The sequence below is a fragment of the Bombina bombina genome, chromosome 5 (assembly GCF_027579735.1).
Source record: "Bombina bombina isolate aBomBom1 chromosome 5, aBomBom1.pri, whole genome shotgun sequence".
Lineage (NCBI taxonomy): Eukaryota > Metazoa > Chordata > Amphibia > Anura > Bombinatoridae > Bombina > Bombina bombina.
In genome coordinates this window covers 256185569-256203316 of record NC_069503.1, presented here as the reverse complement: position 1 = coordinate 256203316, position 17748 = coordinate 256185569, and the positions used below count along the sequence as shown (strand labels likewise).

Here is a 17748-nt window from a genome sequence, read left to right as displayed (position 1 = left end):
AAATGTAAAGCTGTCTTATGCCATAGTTTTAACCTCCTCCAAATTTTATTGTCTGTTTACTTAACTCACCCTGACCAGACCAGAATCTAACTTTCAATTTGGCCCTTCATTTGTCTCTGATTTATCAATCAAGTAATTTAGTGGACACAGCTGACTTCCCTGCCTATATATTTTAACATCAGCTTGTGATGCACATTGCACTGGGCTGTGCATTGCTACAGCATAATATGTTCACATTTTCAATTTAATTTTTAAGAATTATACAAGAATTAAGTGAACATTTTATAAGTGAGGCATTAACAATAGAATTATACAAGAATTCAACAAGGATTGAACAAGGATTGGGCAAGGGGCAAGACACAAGGCAAGTACTTCTGTAATATGTTTTATGTACCTCATTGTTTCCTTATGCAACTGCTACTGTAATACTGTGTCTTATGTGATTAATTAGTTCCCACTTTTGTAAAAATGGTTAATATATTCACATTTCTTTTTGCTGCCTCTTGTCTCTATAACAAAATACATTATTCAATTACTCCTTCTCCCTCTCCACCTGCACTGTTCATTAGCCCATCTCTTTTAAACTCACCTTACTTTTGTACTCATGAACTTTATCTATTCCTAAACACTCTCTCTCCCCCCTGAACCTCTTCTCAAAAACAGTGTCATTACTGCAAATCTGTATCTCATCTCATGTCACTCTCCCTCTTGCTTTTACCAACTGCTGGTGACATCTCCCCTAATCCTGGTCCCAAACAGCTGCCTAGCCATGAACATTCATGTGTACCGTCCCATAGACTCAGAAAACAAAACTCTGCCAACCTTACTCACATTCCTCTTGCATAAAAAGCCACTACCCCTTTACTTGTGCACTCTGGAACTCTCGCTCTGTTTGCAACAAGTTCACTTCTATACATGACCTCTATCTCTCGCTCCCTCAACCTTCTGGCCCTAACAGAAACCTATCCCCTCACAGCTACTCCCCTCCCTCTCTGCTACCATTACCCCTATACTCACACACATTTTCAACCTCTCCCTCAGCACCGGTATATTTCCCTCATCTCTGAAACACGCACTAGTCACACCTATCCTCAAAAAAACTTCCCTTGATCCTACCTCCCCATCCAACTACCGCCCTATTTCCCTCCTCCCTCTTGCCTCAAAGCTTCTTGAAAAACTAGTATATGCACGCCTATCCCATTTCCTTACATCAAACTCCCTCCTTGACCCACAGCAATCTGGATTTCGTCCCCATCACTCCACAGAGACAGCAATTGTTAAGGTTACCAATGACCTACTTACAGCAAAATCAAAAGGCCACTTTTCTCTGCTTATCCTCCTTGAGCTGTCCGCAGCCTTTGACACTGTTGACCACCCTCTTTTGCTCCAAACCCTCCAAAATCCTTCGGCATCTGTGACACAGCCCTCTCGTGGCCCTCTTCCTACCTGTCAAACCGTACCTTTAATGTAGCCTTCTCTGGGGCTTCCTCTGCCCCGTCACCACTTTTGTCGGAGTACCGCAAGGCTCTGTCCTCTGTCCCCTTCTCTTCTCAATCTACACGTCATCACTAGGTTCCCTAATAAAGTCCCACGGTTTCCAATGTCATTTGTATGCCGACGATACCCAAATCTACTTCTCTGCACCAGACCTATCTCCTTCCTTGCTAACCCATGTCACTAACTGTCTTTCTCACATCTCTTCCTGGATGTCCTCTCACTACCTCAAGCTAAATCTCTCCAAAAGATTAAATAAAATACCAAATATCACAAAAAGAAAAAATGTGAAATAAATGTGATGACACAAACGTAAGATTGTGTAACAATAAGGCACTAGATAAAAAGTTCATATAAGGATATGTATGTTCTTCCTAGGAGTCTCCGGCATTCCGATGTTTCTTATTGTGTTCTCAGAGAAAAGGAAATAAAATATACAACATAGTGTAACTCTGTGACACTATCCAGAAGATATGAAACACTTGTTTGCAAATGGTTACTCACATGGGTTGGAGCTATAACCAAGCTCAGGGGAATGCGCACACCCACTTTATACTGGTGGGTAAACAGTTACTCTCACAAACATATAGTATAAAACAATTTATTAAAACATATGTAAAAGCGTCACAAATGCTTAAAGTACACCATACACAGAGGTCAATAAAGCAACAAAATGTCTATTATTGCTCCAAGAAGCAAGCCCAGATACTGGATGTAAGTGGATAGGAAAGCAGAAGCTTAACCGCTAAACCGTCCACCCTAGTAGCCAGTGTGAGTTGCTCCTCCCCCAGGTGTGCAGGCAATTGTAAAGACGCACTGGAGAGATAGTAGTTCCGACGTACGTTTCGCTAGATAGCTTTGTCAAGGAAAAGAAGGAGCAACTCACACTGGTTACTAGGGTGGACGGTTTAGCGGTTAAGCTTCTGCTTTCCTATCCACTTATATCCAGTATCTGGGCTTGCTTCTTGGAGCAATAATAGACATTTTGTTGCTTTATTGACCTCTGTGTATGGTGTACTTTAAGCATTTGTGACGCTTTTACATATGTTTAAATAAATTGTTTTATACTATATGTTCGTGAGAGTAACTGTTTACCCACCAGTATAAAGTGGGTGTGCGCATTCCCCTCTTGGTTATAGCTCCAACCCATGTGAGTAACCATTTGCAAACAAGTGTTTCATATCTTCTGGATAGTGTCACAGAGTTACACTATGTTGTATATTTTGTTTCCTTTTTTCTGAGAACACAATAAGAAACATCGGAAGGCCGGAGACTCCTAGGAAGAACATACATATCCTTATATGAACTTTTTATCTACTAAATCTCTCCAAAACTGAGCTCTTTATTTTTTCTTTCACTCCTCACATTCAATCCTTGGCTAAAGCCTGCCGCTTCCAACTTAAAAACATCTCTAAAATTAGACACTTCCTTACACAACTAAGATTTTAATCCACTCTCTCATCCTTTCCCGCCTCGATTACTGCAACTCTGTACACTCTGATCTCCCCACCTGCCGCTTAGCTCCTTTACAATCCATAATGAATGCCTCTGCCAGACTCATCTTCCTTACACGTCGCTCTTCATTTGCTACACCTCTCTGCCAATCCCTTCACTGGCTTCCTCTTGCCTCTAGGATCAAACACAAAATTCTCACTATGACATACAAAGCCCTCAACTGCACTGCTCCCCCTATATCTCAGACCTTATATCCAGATACTCTCCCTCCTGTCCCCTTCACTCTGCTCATGACCTCCTACTCTCCTCCTCTCTTGTTACCTCATTACACTACCGTTTACAGGACTTCTCCAGACAGGCTCCCATCTTGTGGAACTCTCTGCCTCGCTCCACAAGACTCTCCTCTAGTTTTGAAAGCTTCAAGTGCTCTCTAAAGACTCTATTGTTCAGGGATGCATACAACCTACGCTAACCTTTCTTTATACCAGTTCCTCTCCATCGCTATCCCCTGAACCCCCCTTAGCATGTAAGCCTAAGAGTCCAGCTTTTTGTAGATTCTTCTTAAGAGCTGACTACAACAGTGCAACTCTTGGTAGGGCCCTCTACCCATTTGATCCATATAATTGTTTTGTTGTACTCCGCATTTGTTTATAGCGCTGCGGAATCAGTTGTAGCTCTACAAATAACCGATAATAATAATAATCTTCCATCCATGGGATCGAAGTAGAAGAGCCCTCGAGTGGTCCTCTGTGACATGCACTCTAGAAAAGCGTCTCTCTTCTCTGGTCTTGAGGATAGGTTTGACAGGAGGAATCTGCCCCTGGGCAGATGAGTCCTGAACCCTATCCTGTAACCCTGGGTGATAACCTACAGAACCCAAGGATCCTGAACATCTTTCATCCAAGCCTCTGCGAACAGAGATAGTCTGCCGCCTACGCGATCCATCGACGGATCGGGGCCCGCCCCTTCATGCCGACTTTGTCTCGGCGGGATTCTTGCTCTGCTTGGACTTGTTCCGAGATTGAGCTGGCTTTTAAGAACCCTTGGACTGCTCTGTCTTCGCAGCAGACTGCTGGCATTGAGACTTGTCCGAAGGAAAAGGATGAAAAGTAGAGCCCTTAGGCTTATTTTTCTTATCTTGCGGAAGGAAAGCACCCTTGCCTCCTGTAACCATGGATATGATAGAGTCCAGGCCTGGACCAAAAAGGACTTTCCCCTGAAATGGAAGGGATAGTAATCTAGACTTGGAAGTCATGTCAGCAGACCACGACTTTACCCATAGAGCCCTGCATGTTTGCATCACAGATAAAAGAATTAGGTACCCTTAAGGCCTTAATCTTTTCCTTTATCTCCTCAAGGGGAGTCTCCACCTCGACCATAGCTGACAGTGCGTCACACCAATAGGTAGCCGCTCCAGCCACCGCAGCAATCGCCGCTCCTGTTTGGAAAACAAACCCAGTGAGTTGGAACATCTTTCTCAACATGGATTCTAACTTCTTATCCATGGGCTCTTTGAATGATGAATTATCCTCAAGGGGAATAATCGTACACTTAGCGAGCGTGCAGATAGCTCCATCCACCTTCGGAATGGCCACCCATAGCTCTAGCTGAGAGTCTGGAATGGGGAACAGCTTTTTAAAAGAGGTAGAGGGAGAAAAGGACGAGCCCAGTTTCTCCCACTTATTCTAAATAATCGTAGCCATCTTCAAGGGAACTGGGAAGGCCTGGGGCACCACCCTATCATTGTAAACCCTATCTAGCTTAGGGATCGAAGGTTCTTCAGGAAGCTTTGGTTCAGGAACCTCCAACGTAGCAAGCACTTCTTTCCATAAAAAGCGCATCTTGCTCCTCCATAGCCGGAGGTCTAGAAGACGCCAATTCCGTCCCAGAGAGAGCGCCCTCCGACGAGTTGGAGGCATCCTCATCATCGGATAATCTCTCAGAGACATCCAACAGAGTAGATGACCCCTGGGACGAAAGGCTATGTCTTTCCCTTCGCTTGTGCTTCACAGGGCGTGGTAGGGCATTGAAGGCCGCAGAAACCGCCTCTTGCAACTGGGCAGCAAAATCTGGCAGCCATGAGACACCTCCTGTGGGAGGATTAGTATGGCCTTGGGAGCTACATGTGTAATCGGAGATGAATGTTGGGAACGCATCTCGCGGGACGGAGAACCCTTAGAGGTGGACGACTCAGTAGTACTAAATATCTTATTCTTTTTAGATATTGCAATCTTATCAAAGCGTGTGGAACACAGTTGAGCAGGCGGATCAACTTGTACCTCCTCACAATAAAGAGGGAGTATCCTCTAACATAGAGTCCTTCATAACTTGCGCCTTTAATACGGACTGAGATAGATTAAATTACACCTTTATACACCAATGGCCGGGGCACTCACCACCTCTTATGACCCGAACCACGGAGAAACTATTACGTCTCCCGCAAATGCCGATCAGGAAAGAGGAAGTTGAAGAAGCCACACCCGGTCACATGGAGTGCCATGCAGGACCACACCTGCACCGATCTTCACCTGAATGTTCACACATTGCTAGAGCCTCATTTCACACATGACGTAGCATTAATACAAAGATATTATGCATAAATCCCCCCTGTTCAATAATTCCCTTTCCAGGGATATTAACCCTTGATTCTATACAGATAAAAGGAGACACACTGTGACCCTGTCTTCTTGCGTTATCATATGTGTATAAATTAAACGATTTTACCAGAATCTATGCTGTGGATCAGGAATACAGCCCTTCAAGTGCGACAGGTTAATAGCATCGCTCCTGACATGGACTTGAGTGAATAAAGGCAGGCAGCGAATCTCGTCAACGCTGGTTGCCAAGGAGCTGTTAACATGAGTCGGGATGGTTTCGCAGAGACGACACTCCCTGCATCTCTAGACTTTCATCCATGCTCTCACTGTAAGGCTGACAGGATTACTTAAAACCCCAGTCCCATTGAGGCATCACTGTAATACCCTTTCTTACCCACAAATGCAGAGAGGGCCACTCGTTGGTGGGTGGGAGCCATAGCAGGGAGGCAGCTGGGCGGCCCATCGTTGGTTAAGTTCTGGATCCTGTTTAGGTAGAATATGCGCGCGGGGGGGGGGGGGGGGGCGGTGCATCATTTGCCTAGTGTTAAATTTATGAGGAGGGAGGGGGAATCAATATTTGGCAAGGGATCTGGGAGGGGGTAGAGTATTGAGGGGGGCAGCTACACTACAGAAAATTTGGGTATTTACATATTAACAAAAATGCATTTTTTTTTTTAACAAACTGGGTACTGGCAGACCGCTGCCAGTACCCTAGATGGCAGCAACTAGGTAGAGGGGGGAGGGTTAGAGAGCTGTTTGAGAGGGGGGATCAGGGAGGATCCAACACTGCAGAATAACTAAAAAAAACAAACAAATGCCTTTTATTTTAGTACTGCCAGACTTTATGCCAGTACATAAGATGGCGGTGACAATTGTGAGGTGGGGAAGGGAAGAGAGCTGTTTGAGGTGGGTCAGGGAGGGATCAGGGGGTGGGATGTGTCAGGTGGGAGGCTGATCTCTACACTAAAGCTAAAATTAACCCTACAAGCTACCTAATTAACCCCTTAACTGCTGGGCATAATAAAAGTGTGGTGCTCAGAGAGGCATTTAGCAGCCTTCTAATTATTAAAAAGTAATGGCAAAGCCATATGTCTGCTATTTCTGAACAAAGGGGACCCCAGAGAAGCATTCACAACCATTTGTGCCATGATCGTTTGTAAATAATTTCAGTGTGAAACCTAAAATTGTGAAAAAATTAACATTTATTTTTTATTTGATCGCATTTGGCTGCGAAATGGTGGCATGAAATATACCAAAAGGGATCTAGATCAGTACTTTGGGTTGTCTACTACACTAAAGCTAAAATTAACCCTACAAGCTACCTAATTAACCCCTTTATTGCTGGGCATAATACAAGTGGGGTGCGCAGCAGCATTTAGCGGCCTTCTAATTACCAAAAAGCAATGCCAAAGCCATATATGTGTATTTCTGAATAAAGGGGATCCCAGAGAAGCATTTACAACCATGTCTGCCATAATTGCACAAGCTGCAATTAATAATTTCAGTGAGAAACCTTAAGTTTGTGAAAAAGTTTGTGAAAAGCTTAATGATATTTTTTATTTGATCGCATTTGGCGGTGAAATGGTGGCATGAAATATACCAAAATGGGCCTAGATCAATACTTTGGGTTGTCAACTAAAATAAAAAATATATACATGCGAATGGTTATTCAGGGATTCCTGACAGATATCAGTGTTACAATGTCACTAATTTTGAAAAAAAAAATGGTTTGGAAATAGCAAAGTGCTACTTGTACTTATTGCCCTATAACTTGCAAAAAAAAAAAAAAAAGCAAAAAAACATGTAAACATTGGGTATTTCTAAACTCAGGAAAAAATTTAGAAACTATTTAGCATGGGTGTGTTTTGGTGGTTGCAGATGTGTAACAGATTTTGGGGGTCAAAGTTAGAAAAAGTGTATGTTTTTTTCCATTTTTTCATCATAGTTTAAAAAAAAATATATATATATATAGTAAATTATAAGATATGATGAAAAATATGGTATCTTTAGAAAGTCCATTTAATGGTAAGAACAATGGTACATAAGTAGTGTGGGTACAGTAAATGAGTAAGAGTAAAATTACAGCTAAACACAAACACAGAAGAAATGTAAAAATAGCCCTGGTCCCAAACGGTAAGAAAACTGAAAAGTGCTGTGGTCACTAAGGGATTAAGTATGAGCCGGACACCAGCATTTTAAACACAGTATTTTTTCAGAGAGTCTCAGGTGCTTGTACCATCTGGTAATGGCTCGATTTGTTAATTGCCGACATGATACATGCTTCTCTTGTGCTCTGAGCAGCTGCAGTATTTAAGATGCTGGTGCACTGAGAATATCTAGCTATGCTTCATATGCATGTGCAGAGGAAAATTATAGCACTAAAGCAGTGATAACTTTTACAAGAAGCATTTTTGACAATACATGTATATCTCAAATATGTTTATATTCATAGATGTAATTCATCTATGTGCAAAACAAATTGATTATTCCATAAAACAAAATAGAACAATGTTGTGGACGCTGGTGGAATAAATAGAAATGAGAAGTTTCTTCTCCTACTTTACTTGAAACAAGTGTCACTGGGTATCCAAGAACAAGCGATGAATCGCTTGTGCGAATAGCAATGAAAAAATGGGTCGATTGTTCTTTATGGACAGGAATGGGAAGTAAGCCTGAAGCTACTGATTCAGTGCAGAAAATGGGTCAAAGAACAGATGTGAGGAGGAAGACAGGGAGTGCTGGTACAGGTAACCAGGTCAGCAGGCAGGAACTCAGATTAGAGCAAAATAAATCTGGCTTCTCATATAAGCAGGCACTTTATAAAAACAAATCTAATTAACCCCTTTCCTGCTAAAGGGCAAAATAATTCAACTTGCCCCATCTGCTCTACAACAAAGAACACGGCCATGTTTGATCTTCTGCAAAAGGGGAAAAAACTCAAAGCTGCTCAAACTTGTGATTATCTATACACAACTTTTTTTTTTGTTGTAAAGTGAAGTAAAAGTAGATGATGATGAATAAACCACTTGGAGATACACATTAAAAATACATACATTTTAAGTTTAGGGTATGACATCTTAAAGGGACATGAAAACCAATATTTTTTTCATGATTCAGATAGAGAATAAAAATGTTAAACAACTTTTTAAGTTTACTTCTTATCTAATTTGTTAGTTGAACACACTTGGTCAGCCAATAACATAACCTGTATTATGTGCAGCCACCAATTAACAACTCCTTAGCCTATCTAGGTATGCTTTTCAATAAAGGATACCAAAGAACAAAACAAATTAGATACTACAAGTAAGCTGGAAAGTTGTTCAAAATCCCAAGCTCTATCTAAATCATGAACTAAAACATAGGGTTTACTATCCCTTTAAGCTCCTTTACTGCTTGGGATGGGATAGGCTAAAGATAACGGCGAGGACAGCATCTAAAGCAGACCTGTTAAACTTCTAGGAGTGCGGATAAAGGCACAGTGAAGACAGGTGACTGGAGATTGCTGTATTATCAGTATCTCCTGTGGTGGATACATATGTTTCGTACACATTGGAATATAGTGCATTGATCTGTGGTTGATACATAAATATATTGGATACATTGCATTATAATACATGCATTGAGTGACGTCAGGATAGACAAGTAACCATTCATGACCTTGCAAAGTCTGATCACGTGACCTCACATGGAAGTTGAACGCTGTAGACACACAGTGAGTAGATAACACACACACACACAAGCTGAACACTGCAGAGACGCAGTGAGTAAATAACTGGATATTAAGGTACCTTACAGACTAATGATTTTAAGGTGGTTGTCACATTTAATGGTTTTAAGAGAGACGTCCCAAGACTGAATTTTATCTCATCTTTTCTTCCGACATTGGCTATAACTTTGAACGTTTAGCGATTTTAAGTGTTACTTTATGATTAAAAACAATATCTTTTGGATATATGTTCTCATATGTTTTTATCTCATATTTTATAAGATCACATTTTTATAAGATTTATTTTTCAGAATAGTACCGTAGCTTTTTAGCACCAGTTCAAAGATATTAAATTAATAATCTCACATACACAAACTCATATTTCTAAGAAAAAACTTGTTAACTTTAACTGATCCATTACTGTCTTTTTTGCTGCTGAATTTACATCGATTTTTAGTTGTGTACATTATTTCCTGCCATAGCCCTAACAAGGAGACTGTGGTCTCTACAGGAAGTCTTATCTGGCTAGATGTCATACATCTTCTAGAGTAATTTGAGCTAGTTTACTATTCTGACAATGCTAGAGACATTGACTTGTTTGCTCACGCTCAGAAGTGGCAGAATGCAACTTAAATTCCAAAAAACATAATTTATGTAAGAACTTACCTGATAAATTAATTTCTTTCATATTAGCAAGAGTCCATGAGCTAGTGACGTATGGGATATACATTCCTACCAGGAGGGGCAAAGTTTCCCAAACCTCAAAATGCCTATAAATACACCCCTCACCACACCCACAAATCAGTTTAACGAATAGCCAAGAAGTGGGGTGATAAGAAAAAAGTGCAAAAGCATAAAAAATAAGGAATTGGAATAATTGTGCTTTATACAAAAAAATCATAACCACCACAAAAAAGGGTGGGCCTCATGGACTCTTGCTAATATGAAAGAAATGAATTTATCAGGTAAGTTCTTACATAAATTATGTTTTCTTTCATGTAATTAGCAAGAGTCCATGAGCTAGTGACGTATGGGATAATGACTACCCAAGATGTGGATCTTTCCACGCAAGAGTCACTAGAGAGGGAGGGATAAAATAAAGACAGCCAATTCCGCTGAAAAATAATCCACACCCAAAATAAAGATTAAATGAAAAAAACTGAAATTATAAGCAGAAGATTCAAACTGAAACAGCTGCCTGAAGTACTTTTCTACCAAAAACAGCTTCAGAAGAAGAAAACACATAAAAATGGTAGAATTTAGTAAAAGTATGCAAAGAAGACCAAGTTGCTGCTTTGCAAATCTGATCAACCAAAGCATCATTCCTAAACGCCCAGGAAGTAGAAACTGACCTAGTAGAATGAGCTGTAATCCTTTGAGGCGGAGTTTTACCCGACTCGACATAAGGATGATGAATTAAAGATTTCAACCAAGATGCCAAAGAAATGGCAGAGGCCTTCTGACCTTTCCTAGAACCAGAAAAGATAACAAATAGACTAGAAGTCTTTCGGAAATTCTTAGTAGCTTCAACATAATATTTCAAAGCTCTAACTACATCCAAAGAATGCAATGATCTCTCCTTAGAATTCTTAGGATTAGGACACAATGAAGGAACCACAATTTCTCTACTAATGTTGTTAGAATTCACAACCTTAGGTAAAAATTTAAAAGAAGTTCGCAACACCGCCTTATCCTGATGAAAAATCAGAAAAGGAGACTCACAAGAAAGAGCAGATAATTCAGAAACTCTTCTGGCAGAAGAGATGGCCAAAAGGAACAAAACTTTCCAAGAAAGTAATTTGATGTCCAATGAATGCATAGGTTCAAACGGAGGAGCTTGAAGAGCCCCCAGAACCAAATTCAAACTCCAAGGAGGAGAAATTGACTTAATGACAGGTTTTATACGAACCAAAGCCTGTACAAAACAATGAATATCAGGAAGATTAGCAATCTTTCTGTGAAAAAGAACAGAAAGAGCAGAGATTTGTCCTTTCAAGGAACTTGCAGACAAACCTTTATCCAAACCATCCTGAAGAAACTGTAAAATTCTCGGAATTCTAAAAGAATGCCAGGAAAAATGATGAGAAAGACACCAAGAAATATAAGTCTTCCAGACTCTATAATATATCTCCCTAGATACAGATTTACGAGCCTGTAACATAGTATTAATCACAGAGTCAGAGAAACCTCTTTGACTAAGAATCAAGCGTTCAATCTCCATACCTTTAAATTTAAGGATTTGAGATCCTGATGGAAAAAAGGACCTTGCGACAAAAGGTCTGGTCTTAATGGAAGAGTCCACGGTTGGCAAGAGGCCATCCGGACAAGATCTGCATACCAAAACCTGTGAGGCCATGCTGGAGCTACCAGCAGAACAAACGAGCATTCCTTCAGAATCTTGGAGATTACTCTTGGAAGAAGAACTAGAGGCGGAAAGATATAGGCAGGATGATACTTCCAAGGAAGTGACAATGCATCCACTGCTTCCGCTTGAGGATCCCTGGATCTGGACAGATACCTGGGAAGTTTCTTGTTTAGATGAGAGGCCATCAGATCTATTTCTGGAAGTCCCCACATTTGAACAATCTGAAGAAAAACCTCTGGGTGAAGAGACCATTCGCCCGGATGTAACGTTTGGCGGCTGAGATAATCCGCTTCCCAATTGTCTATACCTGGGATATGAACCGCAGAAACTAGACAGGAGCTGGATTCCGCCCATACCAGAATTCGAGATACTTCCTTCATAGCCAGAGGACTGTGAGTCCCTCCTTGATGATTGATGTATGCCACAGCTGTGAGATTGTCTGTCTGAAAACAAATGAACGATTCTCTCTTTAGAAGAGGCCATGACTGAAGAGCTCTGAAAATTGCACGGAGTTCCAAAATATTGATCGGTAATCTCACCTCCTGAGATTCCCAAACCCCTTGTGCTGTCAGAGACCCCCAAACAGCTCCCCAACCTGTCAGACTTGCATCTGTTGAAATTACAGTCCAGGCAAAAGAAGCCCCCTGAACTAAACGATGGTGATCTGTCCACCACCTCAGAGAGTGTCGTACAATCGGTGTTAAAGATATTAATTGAGATATCTTTGTGTAATCCCTGCACCACTGGTTCAGCATACAGAGCTGAAGAGGTCGCATGTGAAAACGAGCAAAGGGGATCGCGTCCGATGCTGCAGTCATAGACCTAGAATTTCCATGCATAAAGCTACCGAAGGGAATGATCGTGACTGAAGGTTTCGACAAGCTGATATCAATTTTAGACGTCTCTTGTCCGTTAGTGACAGAGTCATGGACACTGAATCTATCTGGAAACCTAAAAAGGTTACCCTTGTCTGAGGAATCAATGAACTTTTTGGTAAATTGATCCTCCAACCATGATCTTGAAGAAACAATACAAGTCGATTCATATGAGATTCTGCTAAATGTGAAGACTGAGCAAGTACCAAGATATCGTCCAAATAAGGAAATACCACAATACCCTGTTCTCTGATTACAGACAGAAGGGCACCGAGAACCTTTGTAAAAATTCTTGGAGCTGTAGCTAGGCCAAACGGCAGAGCCACAAACTGGTAATGCTTGTCTAGGAAAGAGAATCTCAGAAACTGAAAGTGATCTGGATGAATCGGAATATGAAGATATGCATCCTGTAAATCTATTGTGGAAATATAATGCTCTTGCTGAACAAAAGGCAGGATAGTCCTTATAGTTACCATCTTGAATGTTGGTATCCTTACATAACGATTCAATATTTTTAGATCCAGAACTGGTCTGAAGGAATTCTCCTTCTTTGGTACAATGAAGAGATTTGAATAAAATCCCAGTCCCTGTTCCAGAACTGGAACTGGCATAATTACTCCAGCCAACTCTAGATCTGAAACACATTTCAGAAATGCTTGAGCCTTCGCTGGGTTTACTGGGACACGGGAAAGAAAAAAATCTCTTTGCAGGAGGCCTTATCTTGAAGCCAATTCTGTATCCTTCTGAAACAATGTTCTGAATCCAAAGATTGTGAACGGAATTGATCCAAATTTCTTTGAAAAAACTTAATCTGCCCCCTACCAGCTGAGCTGGAATGAGGGCCGCACCTTCATGTGGACTTGGGAGCTGGCTTTGGTTTTCTAAAAGGGTTGGATTTATTCCAGACTGGAGATGGTTTCCAAACTGATACCGCTCCTGAGGATGAAGGATTAGGCTTTTGTTCCTTGTTGTGACGAAAGGAACGAAAACGATTATTAGACCTAAATTTACCTTTAGATTTTTTATCCTGTGGTAAAAAAGTTCCTTTCCCTCCAGTAACAGTTGAGATAATAGAATCCAACTGAGAACCAAATAATTTATTACCCTGGAAAGAAAGGGAAAGCAGAGTAGACTTAGAAGACATATCAGCATTCCAAGTTTTAAGCCATAAAGCTCTTCTAGCTAAGATAGCTAGAGACATATACCTGACATCAACTCTAATGATATCAAAGACGGCATCACAAATAAAATTATTAGCATGTTGAAGAAGAATAATAATGCTATGAGAATTATGATCTGTTACTTGTTGCGCTAAAGCTTCTAACAAAAAAGTTGAAGCTGCAGCAACATCCGCTAAAGATATAGCAGGTCTAAGAAGATTACCTGAACACAAGTAAGCTTTTCTTAGAAAGGATTCAATTTTCCTATCTAAAGGATCCTTAAAGGAAGTACCAACTGCCGTAGGAATAGTAGTACGCTTAGCAAGAGTAGAGACAGCCCCATCAACCTTAGGGATTTTGTCCCAAAACTCTAATCTGTCAGATGGCACAGGATATAATTGCTTAAAACGTTTAGAAGGAGTAAAAGAATTACCCAAATTATTCCATTCCCTGGAAATTACTTCAGAAATAGCACCAGGGACAGGAAATACTTCTGGAATAACTACAGGAGATTTAAAAACCTTATCTAAACATTTAGATTTAGTATCAAGAGGACTAGAATCCTCAATTTCTAATGCAATTAGGACTTCTTTTTAAATAAATATGAAGATTTATCAGCATCAACCTCTGAGACAGAATCCTCTGAATCAGAAGAACCAATATCAGTATCAGAATGATGATGTTCATTTAAAAATTCATCTGAAAAATGAGAAGTTTTAAAAGACTTTTTACGTTTACTAGAAGGAGGAATAACAGACATAGCCTTCTTAATGGATTTAGAAACAAAATCTCTAATATTATCAGGAACACTCTGAATATTAGATGTTGATGGAACAGCAACAGGTAATGTAACAGTACTAAAGGAAATATTATCTGCATTAACAAGTTTGTCATGACAAACAGTACAAACAACAGCTGGAGGAACAGATACCAAAAATTGATACACTTAGCTTTGGTAGCTCCAGCACCCGGCAGCGATTTTCCAGAAGTATCTTCTGACTCAGCTTCAACGTGGGACATCTTGCAATATGTAATAGAAAAAACAACATATAAAGCAAAATTGATCAAATTCCTTAAATGACAGTTTCAGGAATGGGAAAAAAATGCCAGTGAATAAGCTTCTAGCAACCAGAAGCAAAAATCAATGAGACTTAAATAATGTGGAGACAAAAGTGACGCCCATATTTTTTCGCGCCAAAAAAGACGCCCACATTATTTGGCGCCTAAATGTTTTTGGCGCCAAAAATGACGCCACATCCGGAACGCCGACACTTTTGGCGCAAAAGAACGTAAAAAATGACGCAACTTCCGGCGACACGTATGACGCTGGAAACAGAAAATAATTTTTGCGCCAAAAAAGTCCGCGCCAAGAATGACGCAATAAAATGAAGCATTTTCAGCCCCCGCGAGCCTAACAGCCCACAGGGAAAGTCAAATTTTTAAGGTAAGAAAAAAATGAATTATTCATATGCATTATCCCAAATATGAAACTGACTGTCTGAAATAAGGAATGTTGAACAAATAAAATGTTTGCAAATAAATGTTTGAATACATATATTTAGAACTTTATATAAAAAGTGCCCAACCATAGCTTAGAGTGTCACAGAAAATAAGACTTACTTACCCCAGGACACTCATCTACATGTAGTAGAAAGCCAAACCAGTACTGAAACGAGAATCAGTAGAGGAAATGGTATATATAAGAGTATATCGTCGATCTGAAAAGGGAGGTAAGAGATGAATCTCTACGACCGATAACAGAGAACCTATGAAATAGACCCCGTAGAAGGAGATCACTGCATTCAAATAGGCAATACTCTCCTCACATCCCTCTGACATTCACTGCACACTGAGAGGAAAACCGGGCGCCAACCTGCTGCGGATATCAACGTAGAATCTAGCACAAACTTACTTCACCACCTCCATAGGAGGCAAAGTTTGTAAGACTGATTTGTGGGTGTGGTGAGGGGTGTATTTATAGGCATTTTGAGGTTTGGGAAACTTTGCCCCTCCTGGTAGGAATGTATATCCCATACGTCACTAGCTCATGGACTCTTGCTAATTACATGAAAGAAATGTCTCCTCTCATCTTCCCGAGGGCAGGGACTACAATCTTATTTGATAGAAAACAAGAAAGAGGTTTGCCGTTGTCTTTTTCTTTTCATGTTGACTTTGATTTAACATATTTGTTTTTACTAAAGGAGCTTTTTTAATATTCCTTTAATCAACTCAATGTAATGCAATGATTTAAAGCCAACAGTTAAACAGAATGTGAATTTATAAATTTAGTCAACAAAAGCCAGATGTTAATCTCTTCAAATAAAAATCCATAGAAAATCAATACAAAAACATTTTTCAACAGGAATAAAAACAACTTAAATAATCTGCAACCTTAAAAATGTATATCTTAGATAAGATGTATTCTAACAACTACCAAAACAAAATAAGCCTAATGATTTTGTCTATAGCCCTAGAACAATAATGGCTAACTTTGGCACCCCAGATGTTTTGAAAATGCATTTTCTATGATGCTTAGGCACTTGGCAGTCTAGTTGAGCATCATGGGAAATGTAGTTCCAAAACATCAGGGGTGCCAAAGTTAGCCATCACAGTCCATGAAAATAAATTTCAATGAAATTATGAGGGAGAAAATAACATTATCATCAAAGACATCTTAAAACAAAAGAAAATATAACAAAACACAAAAAAACAAAAGAAAATATAACAAAACACAAAAAAAACAAAATACACATCTAAAATAGGGATCCAAACCTTACGACTCTTAAATGGACAATGCAATGTAAAATGGTTTCCCTTAATGTGTTTCCAATGACTTGTTATACCAGCTGCTATAGAAAATTTATATTAAAATAGGTTGAGCTTGCAGGGAAATCAGATATTATTTTATCATTTTCTGTACTCGCATCTTTATATTATCATGTCTGTAACCCAAAGCCCAATACTGAAAATTAACATTTTATTATTTATCTCTCCTAATTTCTTCTGTTAGCTGTCTTTACATAGCCTTTTAATAGACAATACTTAAGTATATAAAATGTAAGTATAGGTAGGAATACAACAGGCCAAACCGGCTAATTTGAATGCTGAAATAAAGATAAAGGTGCCATTTGTAAACAATTTAATAAACATTAGCAGGTAAAATAGATCACTGTGAATAAATTAAAGTGGAGAATTTTTTTTAGGGCACACTTTCCCTTTAATACATAACAAGATAGTCTTTTTTCCTAACTTGGTACATAAACAGATACATCAACCTGATTTTTTTCTGCACACACATATGCTTTTCTGTCCCATCTGATTTTAGCTTGATCAAAATGAAATAAAGAACTTTTAAATCAGGATACTTAATCTACCAATTTCATCCAAGTGAGTGAAATGGGTTAGCGTAAACAATATAAATGGCATTGTTTTTCTGTGATCAGGTTACAGTAGCTTAAACCTCTAAGCACTAAAATCCCCTATACAGCTGATCAGTTACAGCTGTTAATTGTAGAGCAGGGGACTAGCACACATCTGCTTCTTGCTTACTTAATGGTTCACTTCCAGGGCCTAAAAGGATTGTGGTCTCTTACAAAAGACAATGCAAAGCTCCATTCTGAGCCTGCCTTTTACACTGCCTGTCTTGTTCTGGTTTGTCACTTGCTGTACAATGCAAATCTGAGTAAACTCACATCTGCCACTGATCGACCCAATTCGTGAGCAATCTTCTCCCATCGACCAGGGGTCCCTCCTGGGAACTTAGCCATACTTCTTGTCAGCTGACCAAGGTCCTCCTCTTTCCATTCAGGTGCCTGAAAAAAACCCAATTCATTTTTTAATATAAAGTAGAAGAAAAAAATTAAAGAAAAAAAACTTATGTATCTATATGTAAAATTATAAATAGCATTAATAATTTGTTTACTCAAAATTGTAATGCATTAAAAAAGGTTGGTCTGTAGTACCTGGAGTGAACTGTGGGTAGGTGGATATTTACATAAACAGATACACTTGACTCAGCATATATTTGGTTTATAAATATGTTAGAGATCAAGATCTATTTTATTTCACTCACATTTGTTTATGCTCATGATAATGC

General features: G+C 39.6%; 1 protein-coding gene across 1 annotated transcript in view; it reads right to left on the bottom strand.

Moving 5' to 3' along the window:
* The window catches only part of DNAJC1 (DnaJ heat shock protein family (Hsp40) member C1), an 823579-nt gene that overhangs the window by 240329 nt on the left and 565502 nt on the right, over positions 1-17748 (bottom strand). Inside the window, exon 9 of the mRNA XM_053713958.1 lies at positions 17345-17464. Within this exon, the coding sequence (XP_053569933.1) occupies positions 17345-17464 (120 nt within the window). The remainder of the gene's footprint in view (positions 1-17344; positions 17465-17748) is intronic.